The 17410-nt window shown below is 39.4% G+C and overlaps 2 protein-coding genes across 4 annotated transcripts in view; one reads left to right on the top strand and one right to left on the bottom strand.

Annotated features, from left to right (window-relative positions):
* ptprk (protein tyrosine phosphatase receptor type K) overlaps positions 1-17410 on the top strand; it is a 172433-nt gene that overhangs the window by 47664 nt on the left and 107359 nt on the right. The window contains exons 3-4 of the mRNA XM_016439774.1: positions 1041-1163; positions 16045-16316. Coding sequence (XP_016295260.1) covers positions 1041-1163; positions 16045-16316 — 395 coding nt within the window. The remainder of the gene's footprint in view (positions 1-1040; positions 1164-16044; positions 16317-17410) is intronic.
* LOC107653148 (uncharacterized) lies at positions 2033-3333 on the bottom strand. Of its 3 annotated transcripts, none has more exons than XM_016439792.1 (2): positions 2789-3333; positions 2033-2635 (listed from the first exon to the last, which is right to left on the bottom strand). In XM_016439792.1, exons 1-2 carry the CDS (start codon positions 3331-3333, stop codon positions 2215-2217), a joined length of 966 nt encoding a protein of 321 aa, XP_016295278.1. In that variant the 3' UTR covers positions 2033-2214. The 3 variants fall into 3 exon arrangements, with proteins under 3 accessions (XP_016295278.1, XP_016295281.1, XP_016295280.1); XM_016439795.1 differs by having other exon boundaries at positions 2033-2489; positions 2687-3333; XM_016439794.1 differs by having other exon boundaries at positions 2036-2467; positions 2499-3333.

Genomic DNA, 17410 nt, shown 5'->3' on the forward strand with positions numbered 1-17410 from the left:
CACACACACACAGGCGGATATTGGCAGAAAGAGAGGTAGAATGGCAGCAGGACGTGACACACTCTTGATGGGAACACTGTCCTATATGTTGTAAGTGTGTAATACACTACTGCTGTTCCACAACTCGTAACTTACCAAACCGGCTGTTTCTGTGTGTTCATAACGGTATGAATCACAAATGATTTATGCTTTCTGCAAGTCTGTGTGACTGTAAGAGGTTTATAAAGCTCCTGTTAGCTGATTTGAGTCTTTGACTGTATGTGCTAGTACTCATTTTCACCCCGTTTCGTCTGCAGTTTTCATAATAAGACTGAGCTATCAGTAATCTCTGTAAATGAGTAACAATGTCTGGCGCGGCGTCAGAGAAGGGTTGTTGTCATAAAAACATGATAGCTGACTTGAGAAACACAGAGGACGTTTGATATGAGCGAGCTAGAGCACTAGATTTAGGCATGTGCAGAAAGTGTCCTGTTCTTCTGTCATATGCTAAATCAGCGGGGCTATTTAATCTTACGAAAAGTACTGAACATGGTTCAGTGATGGAACTATATGGTACTTTCATGTGTAACACTTGAATGATCATCATTTTCGCATATCATATTCATATAACCTTCTTATTCATATATCATGATCATATGCAGAAGTATTCATATAATACTAAAAAAGAAAGTGTCATATAAATACTTTTTAAATGAAAGTCTGTGATCAAAATGAAAATTTGGCATTCATAATCCTAATTTGAAATAATGTCACAAAAAGTATTTCATAAGTTTGTAACAAAACGATGTGTTCAAATGGAAGATGTACTAGAAAACATGTAAAACATGTATTTGGGTGGGATTTCATGCAGTCACTTTCTCTGTATTGAAAAAAAAAAGTCATTTAGAAAAATATTCTATGTGTCTAGTCTATGTGCATTATCACTAGTGGTCACAGACTTTTGAATCTCACTGTTTGTGTGTGTGTGTCATTTACAGTACTAATAAAGTTGTGCATTTGTGTTTGAGTTGTAACATGTATATAATGATCCTCTGTTCTAGGTGGATGCACCTTCGATGATGGCCCCGCACAATGCGACTACCAGCAGGATCCTTACGACGACTTCGACTGGACACACGTCAGCGCTCAAGAAGTGCCATACCTGCCCTCTGATCTGCCCCAGGGTGAGTCCATCAGACACGCTTGCTCATAGCTGGACTAAACTAGATTTGGACTCCACTACGCGCAGTAACGTCCTCGCTAACCTCACGGTTGGAGAATCTGAGGCAAGTGGGGCAAGTCTCCAATTTGAAAGAGCACAGAGTGAGAGTGAAAATGCATGGTTTTATCTGCCCTTGGGCTTGTTTAAACAGTAAGGCAGATTTAGGAATGTTTTAATGGGCTGCTAACATTGAACAAATTTGCAGCGCCGTCTTATCGTGTCAGGGTAAAAGCCATTACTGAAGAACTGAAGAAGTTGAGAGAAAATAGGCAGGTAACAGAACATTAATCTTCTTTAAACTGCTGTTCCCACTCTCTGAACACTCCTCGGTTGGGATCTGAAAATACTTTTCCATTTACATGACAAAACGTGTGAAGTGCCGGAGGGGGAAAAAAGGCTTTGGTCAAAGGACTGTCATACGTGACACAATTAAACTTTTTAAATGTGCTGAAAGAAGATGCGAACAAGAGGGGAGAGTGGAGCGTTGCGACCTTCACTTTTCACCTCTCCGATGCTTAATCACTCGTTTTCAGACAGGAGATTCTGCTCAGGGAAATTAAAGCATTTCACTCTCAGCTAAATTCCCTAATTAATTAGATATTAAGTTATTAATCAAGGCAGGAGAACAGAGAAGGTCGTCAGCCCTTGCTTTCAGTCAGGTAGGGTTTCACTAGAAGAGGACCTGAAGGAGAACATTGCAGTTTTTATGATAATAGCTGTTGCATCTCGCTTGAGGCGCCTGGGTAACTAACACCTTTAAGCAAATGAATTGAACAAAATGATAATTTGATGTTTTGTCATTTTTTGCTGCATTTAGAAGGCATGCATTCATTAAGGTTGATTTCTCACTGTGTTTGCTGGTGTGCTTGTGTGTGAGCAGCTGGCCTCGTGGGCTGCAGTCTCTCGCTACATTCACTTGAGAACACCATTTAGGGGACTCTCATCAGACTTGTCTCTCATGGAAAGTTGACTAAGATGGGACGTTTGGATGTCTTCATTTTGATATTAAACAATCAACAGAAGTGCTTTTTCTGCAGAAAAACACAGGGATAAGAGTAGAAAGGTGAACAAAAATAGGGGAAAGAGAAAAGGATGGAAAGGACAAAGAGACATAAAGGTGGAAAAATGGACAGGAAAATGCACAAATGTGTTAAAAAAGACGATGAGACAGAGATGGACAGTAAGAGACAGTAAGATAAGAAGATGGAGATAGACGGGGAAGAGGGAAGAAGAGGGAGAGAGAGATGGACGGAAAGAGACAGAAATGTGGATAAAATGGACAGGAAAAGACATAAATGTGGACAGAGGGATGGATAGGAAGAGAGACAAATGTGGACAAAAAGGGAAATAAGAATGAGACAAAATGATGGACAGGAACAACAGAAATGTGGATAGAAAGATAAATAGGGGAAGAGAGAAGGATGGAAAGGGAAAAGACAGAGAGAAAGAAAGAGACAGAAATGTGGACAAAAATGGACATGAAAAAACAACTGGATAGAGAGATGGACTGGAAAAGAGAGGGAGATGGACAAGAAGAGACAAATGTGGACAAAAAGATATGCAGGAGTAGATAGAACAAGACAAAAAGATGGACAGGAACATCTCAGAAGTGGATAAAAAAGAGGGATGAATGGAAAGAGAATATACAAAGATGGACAGGAAAAGGGAAATGTAGACATAAAATGGACAGGAAAAGACAAAAATATGAACACGAAACAAAGGGAATTATAGAAGGGAAAATAGAGATAGATGGACAGCAAGAGACAGAAATGTGGACAGAAAGATAGACAGCAAAGAAGAGAAGGGTGGAAAGGGAAAAGAAAGAGATGAACAGAAATGTGGACCAAAAATGGACAGGAAAAGACAAAGATAGACTGCAAAAGAGAGAAGAATGGAAAGGGAAAGAGACAGGTAGAGACAGAAATGTGGATAGAAAGATAGACTGGAAAAGAGGGAAGGATGGAAAGGGAGAAGACAAAGAGATGGACAGAGGAAGACAAATGTGGACTAAAAATGATCATTAGTTTATATTGGTTTATTATCGGTTGATGTGCATGAGGTTCATTATGGTCCATTCCTGCACTCTCTGCAAGAAGAAAATGTTTCATAAAGTGACGCAAACATGTTTGCATGATGTGTTTTTGCCATAATTACAAACATTAAGTGACGCTAGCTGCATGGCTTGATGTCTCAGTGCTTGAGGGAGTCGTGTGGACTGTGCGGCTGAGTGACTCACTGTAACGGTAAGTGAGCACAAGGCCTGGAGAGGATTCTCTACACCTACAGGGATACATTTTGAGTTACGGTGGATTAGCACAGACACATTAGATGCTAGTTTTGTTTTTTTGTATCATTCTGCCTGAAGGGGTGTTCACACTGATAGCATTTTGCAGTAAAAAAGCAACCGGAAGTTGCTCGTTCTCGTTTTAAAGTGACATAGCCGACAGCGATTGTCAGAAATGCACAGAGTTGCAAATGAGGAGTTGATCTACTGGTGACTACCAATGGGAGTGCAGACACTGAAGCTCATGTGATCCACCTCCTGATAGTTTCTTACTGATGTTTAGTGGCTTTAAATTAGGGCTGTGCGATAAATCGAAATCGTCATAAAATCGCGATTTGAGCATGCGCGATTTCTAAATCGCTTTACAGTAGGGCTGCACGATAAATCGCATGCGATATTTAATGCGCATCTTGTCAGAAAGCCGGTTCTGTAATCAGCGGTAAATCTCCATCACCTGCGTGCTTTCACATTGAGCCGCATTAACTACACAGAGCCGTTGTTCACTGACGAGCTGCGCAAAAAATCGCACGAATATGGACGTGGTTTTGCGCAGCTCGTCAGTGAACAATGGCTCTGTGTAGTTAATGCTGCTCAATGTGAAAGCACGCACGTGATGGAGATTTACCGCTGATTACAGAACCGGCTTTACTGATAAGATGCGCGTTAAACATCGCATGCGATTTATCGTGCAGCCCTACTTTACAGTACAATTTTCCGCGCCCCCGACCTCCCGCAGTATGCTATCCGAACCAATCAGAATGCAGCGCTCCTAAATGGAGCACGAGAACAGAACAGACCAGCCGGGCATTCAAACGTAACACCAGGTTCACACACTCTGTCTGTGGTGTGGATTTTGTCCGCGCCCATGTTAACGGATCAGAGCGTTCACACTGCATGCGATAGCGGTCCGGCAGTACGCTCCAGGAGCGGTGCGTCTGCAGCAGTCATGCTGCGATCGTTTCCGCACGGAGTCTATTTCTGCTGTGCTGCACGCGCTGAATTAAAGTGACAGCGCATTAATCGCGGTAAAAATTAACATGGATTGACACGAAAATTTAGTAATTACACCATAAATGCATATAATTAAAGTCTACTGTTTCACAGTCAAAAACAGCCGCGGATCAGGAGCGGACTGCAAACGCAATAGGTTTTTTTTGTCCATATCGCACAGCCCTACTTTAAATCTACTAGCAGTACTTTTGATTTGCAGGTTATGGATTTAGGAAAAGATTTGATTTGATTGATTTTAATTAAAAATAGTAAATGCACCTTAATGGTGAAATTATTGTCGGACAGTTTCTCATATTCTTTATTAATCATTCTACCCAGAAGACACGCAAGCTCAGTACTGGAGGGGTGTTCGGTGAGGTCCGATGGTGTTGGCTTTGGGGAGCATGTGAATGGCATGAAGGTTACTGCAGTGCACACTTAGCGCTGGGAGTAACCCTGACATGAGCGTATGAATGCCGTTTCACACAGCACTCCCTCATGCACCCTACTCTCTGCTTTATTTCACTGTCATATTCTGCACATCCCACACAGAGCTCGGAGTCCATACTTTTAGCAGTTTATGGGAAATTATTTTGCCAAATTACATCTACACCGCAGTCAGATAATCGCATGGAAGAAGTAGTTGACTACACTGCAAACATTTGCTAAGAAATAGCGTAATAGCATAATCTACATTGAGACTAATTTTGAGGGGTGTGTATGATGTGTGCAATGAGAATGTGGAACGTCTCTGCTGTTTTTTCATCGATAGTCTGCATAGACCGGAATCAGACATATTTAAAGGGGTCATGAATTGAGAAATCAACTTTTACTTGAGCTTTTGATATATAAGAGATCATCGTACTAAATTAATAGCCTATTAATTATTGATTTTGATGTTTTTGAATGTAAAAACCACGCGAACGTCATAAGTGGACCTCAGACAACAGTAAAATAATTTTTTTATTACCCCTTTAATGTTAGGCTGTTGAATCTTGTCTCACTGTACTGAAAATGATAACGTACATTATTTGGTTTTATTCAAGTCAAAATATTATTTAATATCACTGAATATAACTAAATCAATAGATTTATATCAACAAAACAAGATTTATGCATTAAAAAAATAGGTAGAAATACTGTGTGTTTTTGTGGTTTGAGCATTGCATTTCTAAGATGTTAAGTACTTGGAACAAAGTTAGATATTTATAGACATTCCTACTTAAGGAGGCAGTAGCTTTTTAATTATATTTGATACAATTTATAAAAAATAAAAATAAAAAAAAGGATGATCTCAGTTATGTTGACAGTACATTAACAAAAATTCCCACTAAATACAGGACCCTAATTTATACAAAAGTGATAAACAGCAGAATTTACAATTCATAATTATATAAGAAAATTATTTTTAATTTTAAGGACACAACTTCTGTGAACACTATTGAGTGATAACTCAAATCAGTGGTTTTTGAAATAGTCTGAGCAAATTTACATAAGGCTACACGTGATACGACGTTTTGTAATTTGTAACTTTTTACTGGATAATGTAGCACAAGATTCATTGTTTTTAAAATCTTTAAATGTGAAATTTTGTAAACTACAAAACTGTCTGGCTCCTGGTTTGTAGTGCAGGTGGCTCTGAATGACTGGTTATGTGCTTTTGAAGGTCTTGAGTTACTGTGAGCGTGTGAAGATCGCTGGGAAGGACAGTGACAGAGCTTTCCGCTCTACATCTCTTGGCCAGTGTTAGCCTGACAAAAGAGACTGCTCCCGTTAATGTGGGTCACTGCCATGAAGGAGAGCGCGCCGCACCGGCCTGTAACACGAGAGCGCTCTTAAAGAAGCCCAGCAGTTTGGACTGATGTGTGCTGTGTGTTTGAGTGCTGCAGAGGTGGCATAGGCAGTTTGTGATTCGGCTGTTAGCGCGGATCGGTCGCGTTAGTGTTGTGGGAAGTGTGACAGCCATCTTGAGTGTCTTCTCTCAGCCATCTTGTTGAGAGTGTTGTGACAGCGTCAATGTTACTCCGAAATAGTGTTTGGATAACCGCTGACGCCTCTCATCTACTTCATCAGCCTTATTTAGATAATGACTACTATGCATTTCAATTCTGTCAGTTTTACTCGATGAAATTCTTCACATTTGTAGCAGTTTATGCCAAAAAACGCTGCTGTGAAATCATAATAAATAAGTGCAAGATCTCCTTCTGTCAGTATAAGAAGCTTCCAGAATTGGTTGTTTTGTTTGCACATTTTATTGTAATAGCGGTAACCCTGGTATTATGGTAAAATGGTAATTAAAGCTGCGTTTAATGCCACAAAATGGCTCGTTATGAATGCATTTAATTTGTAGGGGTTTTATTGTGCAGTTTTTTCCTCCGGTGAAGGTTGAGCGTTTTCTCTGAGCAGCAGATGAGCTCCGGGGCCGGAGCAGCAGGGATCTGAATGTGAATGCCCGCATTTTACATCCCTGCCAAAAACCCAACAGCCCATTTCAGTTATTCACATTTCATGAGCAATCAAAGAGAGCTCGGATGGGGTGTGTTTGACAGGCCTGTTTCCTCTCTGGATGTTCAGAGATAACAGATCAGCTTATATTTTCAGACAACTGCTCATTTAAGCTGTGCCTTTGGTCGTTCAGTGGAATCTAATGGAGCTTCACTTTAAGGCCCCTGTAGAATTACAGGATGTAGAATCAAAGTTAAATGAATCGCAATGAAATGCAAAACTGCCGTAAGTGTGATTTTCAATAAAACATGAGGTTTCATTAATAATCAGTCCCGTCACTGCAAATGTGCATTTAAATACGTTTGTTGTTTAGGTTTTGTCTCAGATTGTTTGAACTGCATCTATACAAACTTAGCCAATTACAGCAGAGCTCATTTACATATTTCAGAAATCTTAAAGGTTTTGTAGCAAAAAAACAAGCTCATTTGTTCATATACGCTAAATATTGTGCAAGAACCTCGACTAACATTATTAGTGGATTTCAAGTAGTGGTCGACCGATATATCGGCCGATATTTGGCATTTTTCAAATATCGGCATCGGCCGATAAGTTTTTCCTGTTTGGCCGATGCGTTCGAGGCGGGACTTTTATTTTTGGCCGATGTGTTCGAGACTTTTATTTTGACGGCGCTGAGAATGGCAGCCGGAGAGCACACCGCTCACATTCTCCCTCTTGTTCGCTGTCGTCATTCAGTTCTGTCTAATATTGGTATAAGCCTATCTAATAATCAGATAGAACTGTTAAACAAATGAATTAAAATGTATACAAAAAAGTATTATAACGATTGCTTTAATATTATTAGTAATAGAAAGGCAAACATTATAATACTTTCTCGTTTGCCGTCAGCATTCAGCAAAAACGCATTTATATAATTTAAACAAATCTTTGAATGACTAATGAACATTTAATTTCACAAACCTTGCAGACTTAGTCGAATCTAGTTGAGATCTTGTGAAGTGTGCATTTGTATCCTGCATGATCGCGTGTTCTCTGCGTGACGGTCGGTCCGTGTGAATTTAATACGGACAGGAGGAGAGTTCAGCTTCACTGGAGCGCGATCGACAAACTTTAAACTCGTGATTTCAAATTATGCTGCACTTTATGCAGTTGCCCACTGCCATATTCACGTTATTTTAATTGCGTGCTGTATGTAAAATGAGTGTTACCTTGGCTTTATTTGAAAAAAAAAAAAATGATTCACACAAACTTCCCAGAATACTGAGTGCCCTGTTGGTTACAGTGTTTACTTCCTTTTTAATTAGATTTTTATTAAATATTTATTTATTTGTGAAAAATGCTTTGTCTTCTAAAGTATAAGTATGTTTATTTTACACAATTATTTTAAATCCATTTTCAAATGATTTCAAATTTCTTAAATATAAATTAAAATAAATAAAATAATATCTGCTTTATATCGGCCATCGGCCACCCTGCTTTCCAAGATATCGGCATCGGCTGTCAAAAAACCCATATCGGTCGACCACTAATTTCAAGGAACAAAATCAACTGCTACAAAAGTGTAGATTTGGCTCCGTGAAGTGTTTTCTGATTGCTCTGGGTGTGTCTGTGTGGTTTTGGCATGGGTTAAGGCTGCATTCTGTAGAAGTGTGTAACAAGAACATGGGTTTGTTTCTACTCAGTCATGCTCTGATTCCATTGAGGAGTGACTTGAACATCAGACCTCTGAACACACTAATGCGCTGCACATTTCACATTGACTGAGGATTTGTCTTTGTGCTCACATTGAACTCCTACACTCTCTGGAACGAGACACGGAGGTCTGTTTTCCATCATGCCTGGTAGTTTCCTTCTCCGTTACTCACTTGCTTGTTTCTCAATCTCTTTCTTCTCTCTTCGAGTAAATAGTCTCGACCTCTTGATTTAAAAGGGTTGAATTATTCACTGCGAAAGGACCTGCAATTGATACCTTAAGGAGCTATTTCTACCTCATTTAAGGCATACACATTAGATTTATTCATTCAGTGTAGCTCTTTTTTGATTATGTGATATTTTTCCCAGAAGTCTTCTGATAATGTTTTACAATAAAGTGTTTTGCACTGAAAAACAGTGGCTGTTTGAAAGAACAGGACACCTTTTAGAAATGCCCCCTTCACCTGTTAAATGAGCAGCAGATCAAACTGAAACTGTTCTGTTGTCATTTTGCTATGCTTTATTGAAGTCGGTTTGCTTTTTTGTTATTGTAAATGTCTTTTTTTGCTGTTTCTGACTTTTTTTTTAAAGCACTGCCCCATTTTCCACTGTGTGTGAAGCAGCTCTGGAAATTGCTGTCTTTTCAAGCTCACAAGCTGAACCATTCTTCAAAGACCCCATGCAATTGCAGTTTTGTGGCTTTTAGTCCATGTTTATTAGCTTTGCAGGTCATCTGTGTGCTAGTGTACTTTTAGCAGATACTGTATGCGCATTTCTGTGATGACATCATCTTGCACGCAGATTGCTGTCCAATCAAACGCTCTCTGGAATGACAATATTCCTCCTGCAGTATACGACTGCCTGCAAAAACTGTTTCTCAGATAACTTGCAGTGATGAACCTGCAGCGACCCTTACAAAAAGAACAGTTTTACCACTGGCGAACGGTTCTGTGTCAAAACCTTGACAAATATCCACCATTACTTGGCAACAATGGGCAATCCATCCATCACAGCCATTCATTGAAGACAAATCTGAATATTCATGTCATTTCAGTGGTGTAATGAACAAACATTCAGTGAAGTCAAACACATTTCTCACTCACAAAACATCACAAGTGCTTTTTTTTAACAATTTGGAAAGGAGCTCCACATGTGTCTATTGTGGTGAATGCAATCCGATAATTCGTTGTGAAAAACAGTATTAAAAAGTTGTAGTGTGTACTGTTAGGGCTGGGTGATTTATTTTCAGATTTTATTGGTTAATTTGCCATGATTTTATTATTTTTAAACTGAGGAATTGCGGTTTTGAATTAAAAAAAATGAGCAAATGTTACAATTAGTTGGGAATACGCCAATAACCGTCAATAATAAAAAATGATCCGACTGTTTATGATACCATAACATAAAATGTATTGCTAGTCCTAAATGTGGTTTTGCATTGAAAAACACAAGACGTTGTTTGAGAGTGAAGTGATGAGTCACTGATGAAGTGGAATGGGAAAAAAAAAAAACTACTAGTGTATGTTTGATATTTTTTTTTACGAAACGTTTATTTTTTGAGATGACCTCTGAAGCTGAATGCTTACATTTTGGCTAAGAAATATTTAACATTTTCTTATATTATTTCTGAACATATAGGCAGAGCTTGTACAATATTTGCCTTCATATTTCATGCATCTTTTCAAACGGTAAAAATTGAAATTGTTATCTTGAATCGGTCATTATGAAAAAAGTTTGATTTTATTTTTTGCCATGTCGCCCAGCCCTATGTACTGCGTGTTTGCACTGATTAGAATATTGTGCTGTTAGCTTTGATTGTGTTGATGGGTTTCCGTTTCATTTGCATGCTCCTTATGTAGGCAGCGAGTCAGCTGGAGTCTGGGGCAGAGCTGTTGGGTAGATTCAGCCTGAGCTGGGAGGTTTGAGGTTTGTTAAGCGGAGAGTTGAGTTGGGTGTAGTTGTGTGTAATTAGTGGTGTGGTGGTTTAGTTCTCTGTCCAGTGTTGGGCAGCATACTAACATAAACCGCAGCTCTGTACTCGCTAAACCATCCTCAAATCTAAGCTTTGTGGATCTGAACTCGTGCTCATGTGTTCTTGTGGCTTTGAGAGCCGGCCAAACTCACTCGTCTAATATGTCGAGCCTTCTGTCGTCTATCCTCTGTTGCTCTCGTCGTTTTCTTCTTCGTTTTACACTGAAGTGATTAATGAGCAGTTCACACAATCCTTCTCCAAACTCTCCAGCACGTGTTCATAAGGAAGCACTTACATACATCAAAAAATTGCTCATGAACCCGTTTAATTTTCTGCCAGTAACTCTTGGCTGAACGCTAGTGCCATCTGGATATGCCGTTTAGTTCACGCGACCGACCTTTGACCTTTCGGTTTGCCTGGAGAGTTTGTGAGAAACGAGTGTTTACCCAACGGGCGTTTATAGAGGAAACGGCGGGACACACACACCTTCTGACATCCACGCCGCTGTTCTCACCTGCAGCCATTAACGTCTCGCTGTGAGCGCCACGCTTTCCCCGGGAGTCGATTCAATTACTCCGGCAGCATTCACAATTGCTCTGCAATCCTGCCGCTGAGCTCATAGTTTAACTCCCTGTTTACACAGGCTGTATTTAGCTTTATTACACATGTAATACTTGATTGCGATTGGTCAATGGTGTCATTCTGTGCTCTAATATTTGCTGTATAGCCTAATTGGTTGTCTCAGTCAGGTGATTTTCTCCATAACTGTGCTAGTTTCATCTCTTTCTTTTATAGAAAATCATAAATATTCATAAAGAAATCCATACACATTTATTTGGCAAATATCCAAGTAATAAGCAGAATAATGTGCATTATTGTAAAATAAAGCCCAGCAGGTGGATTGGAATGGAATACTAGTGTACTGCATACTACCACATACTAAAGGTTTCAGTCAGTAGTATGTAGTCAGTACTTTGCTCTATTGACAAACAGCCTGCCCAGTTTTCATCTTGAGAATAGCAGAAATGGTTTAGAATTGCTTTATACAGCACACTTTGACAATGTACAGTAAACATACTATATACAGTCATAGCAAAGGTCACCCAAATCCATTTTTAAGTAAAATATTTAAAAATTCAAGTCAGTAGCTACCGTCACTTTGAGAATCATAAAAGCATATCAACAAACACAAAATTAATACCCGTGGCTCCTGACTATATATTGAGGTCTTATGAAACGAAATGATCAGTTTGTGCAAGAAACTGAACATTATTTACAACATTATTACCTGTAATCCAGAGCCTCAGGCAAACGGTCCGGAGTGATGTCTGGTTCGTGAATGAATCATTCTTTTGAACCGATTCTTTTTGGCAAACTAGTTGAACCAGTTAACTAAGTCGGACTGAAGCGTCTGAAACAGTTCACGGCTCGATTCAAACTCACTTTCAGACGCCTGACAGTCACTCCAACCGGAAATTAGCCGAAATACTGGCCTATCTGATCCTAAGAGGAATGAACTGATTCAGCGCTCCAGTTCCTCCAACAGTCACTCAGACCGAAGACCGATGAGCCGCTGATATGCACGTGCGTGAACCAAGAACTAGAGGTCTGCATTCCTGTGGCTCTCCCGTGGGGACCGTGGGGACCGTGGGACCCGACCGGATTTTTTGCGCTGCGGGATTACATTCCCGAATAAAACGCGGTAGCGGTCGGTAACTCTGGTGTAATTTGAACAGGAGCGGGCGGTCTAACAATATCCCGTTCCCGAAGTCCATTTAGAACAGCATATCTGCGCTTTATTCTTATTGACCACCGGTAGGGTACAGCTTGCGCTCAGTACTGTTATGCACGCGCTGCACGCATGCTTTACCGTCACACGTTTTATTTGCGTGGTCTGTGCGCATGTGCATAACGATGCTCAGAGCAGGCTGTACCTGTGGTAAATATACGGCCCTCAGACAGAACAGGCAGGTTGTCGATGAGTGACAGAGCAGAATAAGGATGGAGCAAAGTGTGGATGCAAAACGAATTTAGTATTTTGACAAGACGAATAAAAATAGCTAATAGGCTATTTTTGTACAACCTACATTTTTATTTTTTTTTCTCTCTGCGACACTTTTTCCTATTGCGTTGTCAATGTTAAACAAATTGTATCCTGACAAGACCAATAAAAATAAGAAATACAATTTTTGTACATTTTTATTTTCTCTGACACTTTTTTTCCTAGTGTTGCATAAAATATTAAACTAATTTTGTGTCTTAAGATAATTCATATAAATTCAAGTCAAAGTCAATAAATTCAAGACTCTTGACAAGACGAATAAAACATACAATTTTGTGCAGAATACACTTTTATTTGTCAGCTTATCTCTCTTTCTTTCAGTAGCGGAAATTTAAATATGAGATTCTGGAAACGAGATCTAAATTTAGCGGGAACGGTCGGGTCGGGAAGAAAATTATTCTAAGCGGCCAGCGGGTGAACAAAGAGTGAATATATAGCGGGAGCGGGTGGGTGCGGAATATAACCTTGCGGGAGCGGGACTAAAAATACAGTCCCGCGTAGACCTCTACCGAGAACTCCAATGAATCAGCCAAATGAAAGTTTTTATGGTTTCTCATTGTTTATGTAAGTTGTTGTTTCTTTTGACCGTCAAAGTGACGGTAACTGCTAACTTGCATTTTAGGAATCACCAAGGACGACAGTTTCAGCTACAAATCTTCTTTACTGTTCTACTGAAGAAAAATAGTCACCTACTTGGATCGCCTGAGAGAAATGAAAAGCACATTTTTATTTTGGGGTGAACTTTCCCTTTTACTGTTGGAATAGCCAGATATTGGAAGGGACGTCATTTTGTGACTATACCTTGTGAAAGGTAGTTGTATATTTCTGTATTTTTTAAAGAAGTAATCAATATTTTTTAGACAGTGATGAAAGTGTGAAGGTAATATGCAAATGAGTAAATGCAATCAATGAAAAGCAGGTGTTAGTACAACCAATCAGAACTTTATTTTGTATTCAGAATCCTGTGTGGAGTGCTTTATTTTAGTTTTTTTGTTTTGTTTGCAGTGAAATCAGGAGATAGATATGAATTGTAGGGTTGCCAGCAGCTCTTGGCCAATTTGCCTTTGATTTGCCATCTCTCACATCCTGATGGTCTGATCTAAACTCTATGCTTATAAAAGCAAGAGGCTTTCTTTCACCCAGAACTCACCTGTTGAGAGAGAGAAACAGATTTTCTCACAGCAGCTCCTAGAAGATCTCATGGATGAGTCTCATCTGTAAATAAAGCCCAAATGAAAGCTCTGCCTGGAAACATCTACAGCATTACATCTGTGTCCTGAATGAACAGTCTATCCCCGAGTCTAAACGACCACTGCTTCAGATATTTGCTATTTCTATGGAAATTAAAGAGGAGCAGCAGTGTTTGGAAAACACCAGACTGGATGTCCTCCTCTACAGTACTGTGAATGTTAAGAGTGGAGATTATATATTATATTTTCATGAAACTTCATTCACAACATTAATGTATGCAGTGTTATGTAACTCACTTCAGTCATTGGGGTTTGGTGGATATTAAGCGTGTATATTATTGGTTAATACAAGCCTTTATGTTGTGGGTTTCAACAAGTGAGAGGTGTTCAAATAATATTTACATGTATTAATAATAATAATTGTAATACAGTTGTTCCACCAGATGATATAGAAAATACTGTTTAATAGTTAGGGGTTGGTAAGATTTTTTTTAATAATTTTGAAAGGAGTTTTTTTCTGCCCAAAAGGCTACATTTATTTGATCAAAAATACAGTAAAACTGTAATATTGTGAAATATTTTTACAATTTATAAGAACTGTATTATAATATATTGCAAAATGTAATTTATTTCTGTGATGCGCAGCTGTATTTTCAGCATCATTACTCCAGTCTTCAGTGTCGCATGATCTTCAGAAATCATTCTAATATGCTGATTTGCTGCTCAAGAAACATTTCTGATTATTATCAATGTTGAAAATATTTTTGTGGAAACCGCGTTACATTTTATTTTTCAGAATTCACAGTTGAATAGAAAGTTCAAAAGAGCAGCATTTATTTGAAATAGACTTTGCTGAATAAAATGTTAATTACTTACTAAATATCTTACTGACATATTGTAAAACGTCTTATTCATTAGACTTGAGCAGACTGAATGGTTCTTAAATCCATTTCTGCTTAAATTGTCCCATTAGATGCAATCGTTTATGTAAGAATGAATATATTAATCATTTTGTTTCATAAAGATCGAATGTGTGCTCACAGGTATGTGTTTATCAGCATTTTACAACGGCCTTGAGTGCAGCGGAGCATCAGGCCGTCATGTTTTATGTACGATTATTTTTCCCCACCCAAATGACCAATAGTTACAGCAGAGAAAAAAAGAGTCTGAATCTGGAATAACACGCAGCTGATGAACTGCACACAGCATGGCCAGGGGCATTTGTTTAGGCAGTAAAGAGGATGGATTGCATGTAGACTTTATCTTTGACAGAAGATGAGGATCAAAGAGAGAGAGCTAGTCATCTCTCTTCCTGGCCGTGGAGAGACAGATGAACAGATGTATGCTTATTTGGACAAATGGTGGTGAAGTCTGTCCTCTCCCCGCCTGATGTCCATCCTCTTGGCATTTGAGATTTGAAACGGTTTCCTCTCAGTGCAATCACATGCTTAAAGAACTGGAACCAGATCCTATATGGCCCTGTGCATCTTGGCCGATAGCGTGGAACCGTTTCTCCGGTGGAGTGATTATAAAAGCGTTCAGTAATCAGCACACAGCCAACTGCCAAGTGTATGAGAGAGTCTTTGATTCTGAACTTCAAAAATATTGTGTCCTCATGCCTGAGTTTATATTTTGGTGTTCCTGCTAGAATCCCACATGATTTCTCAAACGATCTGTTTTCTTCACTTTTTTCAACGTTTTGTACATTGCTTGGCGGAGGTTTTTCATGTGGTTTGCTGGTTCAAAATCTGTTTCAAAACCAGAGAGCTGGGGAACTAATTCAGATTTGTTGCACAAGCCCTCGATTCAGTTCGTTTGGGAATATTTTAGCCATAATGTCAACAGACCTGTTGAGTTCAGAGAAAAATCTCATGCATAAAGTAAAAAAAGTCAATCTTGATTTTAAGATTAATTGAATCGTTGATCCCAGAATGCGTTACAATAGTAAAAAAAAAAAAGATGGGAAATGTCGACTACAAATATATTTTATTCATATTGTTGTTAGTGTCACAATGCTGCTTATGCAGAGCTCCAAGTCACTCACTAATGAGGCTCCATTTTGGTGAGGGCGCTGCCTATGTAGGGAGTAGACGGCAAGGCAGCTCGCTAGGGTTTAGAAAAGAGCTCATATTCGTCGAGTTCTTCCCAGCTCACGTGTGTTTCCTCTCTCCGTTTTTTGTTGCCCTCCAGGCTCGTACATGATGGTGGACACCTCGCAGCACGATTACGGAGAAAAGGCTCGCCTGCAGATGCCCGTGATGAAAGAAAACGACACTCACTGCATCGACTTCAACTATCTCCTGTACTGCCCCGACGGCTCCAGCCCCGGGACGCTCAACATCCTGGTGAAGGTCAATAAAGGGCCGCTGGCCAATCCCATCTGGAACGTCACTTCCTGCACAGGCAAAGGCTGGATGAAGGCGGAGCTCGCTGTCAGCACTTTTTGGCCCAATGAGTATCAGGTATGCAAATTATTCAGTCAATCAAAAGATGCAGTGAGAGTTCGTTTTCTATAGAACCAAACAGTCGGGTTCCGGAAGTAAAAACATTTTCTGCAAAGGGGAATTGATTTTTAATGATAACTTATAAACCTTTAAAGACAGACCAACTGTGAGCTCTGAGGCTGTTAATCAATAGTATATGCTTTTGTTGAAGCCATCCATTCGCATTATTTCAGCTTGTTTTTAAAAACAACTTATGTTTAACAGCTGAGTCGTAGCAAGCAAATCGCACCAAAAGAGCTTGGCAGGGAAAGCACCACAAATAACGTAATGATACACCCTCAAAATACTTAAATGATTGTGTGTGTATATATATTTTGCAATAAACCTAAAATAAATTGCTTCTATATATAACTATATATATATATATATATACACTGTGTATATATGTATATATATATATATATATATACACACAATTTACAATAAAAAAATAAAACATAAGACTGTTATATAAATAAATACAGTATCTCTGTAATAGAAATCCCTTGAATCACATGTGCCTTTAATGATACTGCTGAGACTGTAGACAATATGCTGAGAGGCCTTGGGGGCTCATAGCCTATGCTCAGAGCACTTTGACTTTGAGAGGATGCAAGTTGCACAGATACATCCACCAACCCCTCCTTTTCACCCCAACTCAAGCGCCAGGCGCCAGTTTAGATGCATCTTTACACAGACAGCTTGGCGACGTCAGTTCTAATGGCCCTTATCTTAATCTGCTTTAAAAGCATCCTGCGTTTCCACAAGATCTTTTCACCTTTCTTAGCCCACATTTAAAAAGCAAGCCCTCCCAGCTGTTTAGCCCTTCTTGTCATGTGGTCATGCCAGACAACACGGAGCAATGTGGTTAACAGGGTCCAACTGAGACGGGATGGAAGATGCAAAACCACACCTTGAGAACTGTAAAGGGCTTGCATGTCTATTTGTGCGAGTTATGAATAATATTGTTGAGGGGCCTGAGGGTGGTATAGCACAATTGGTGTCATGGGGATAAATAGCCAGAGCAGACACACATACACATGGTCCCTTGAAGTGGACAGACATGGATCAAA

This window comes from Sinocyclocheilus anshuiensis, unplaced genomic scaffold, assembly GCF_001515605.1.
Source record: "Sinocyclocheilus anshuiensis isolate Anshui unplaced genomic scaffold, SAMN03320099.WGS_v1.1 scaffold1518, whole genome shotgun sequence".
In the NCBI taxonomy this organism is placed as follows: Eukaryota; Metazoa; Chordata; class Actinopteri; order Cypriniformes; family Cyprinidae; genus Sinocyclocheilus; species Sinocyclocheilus anshuiensis.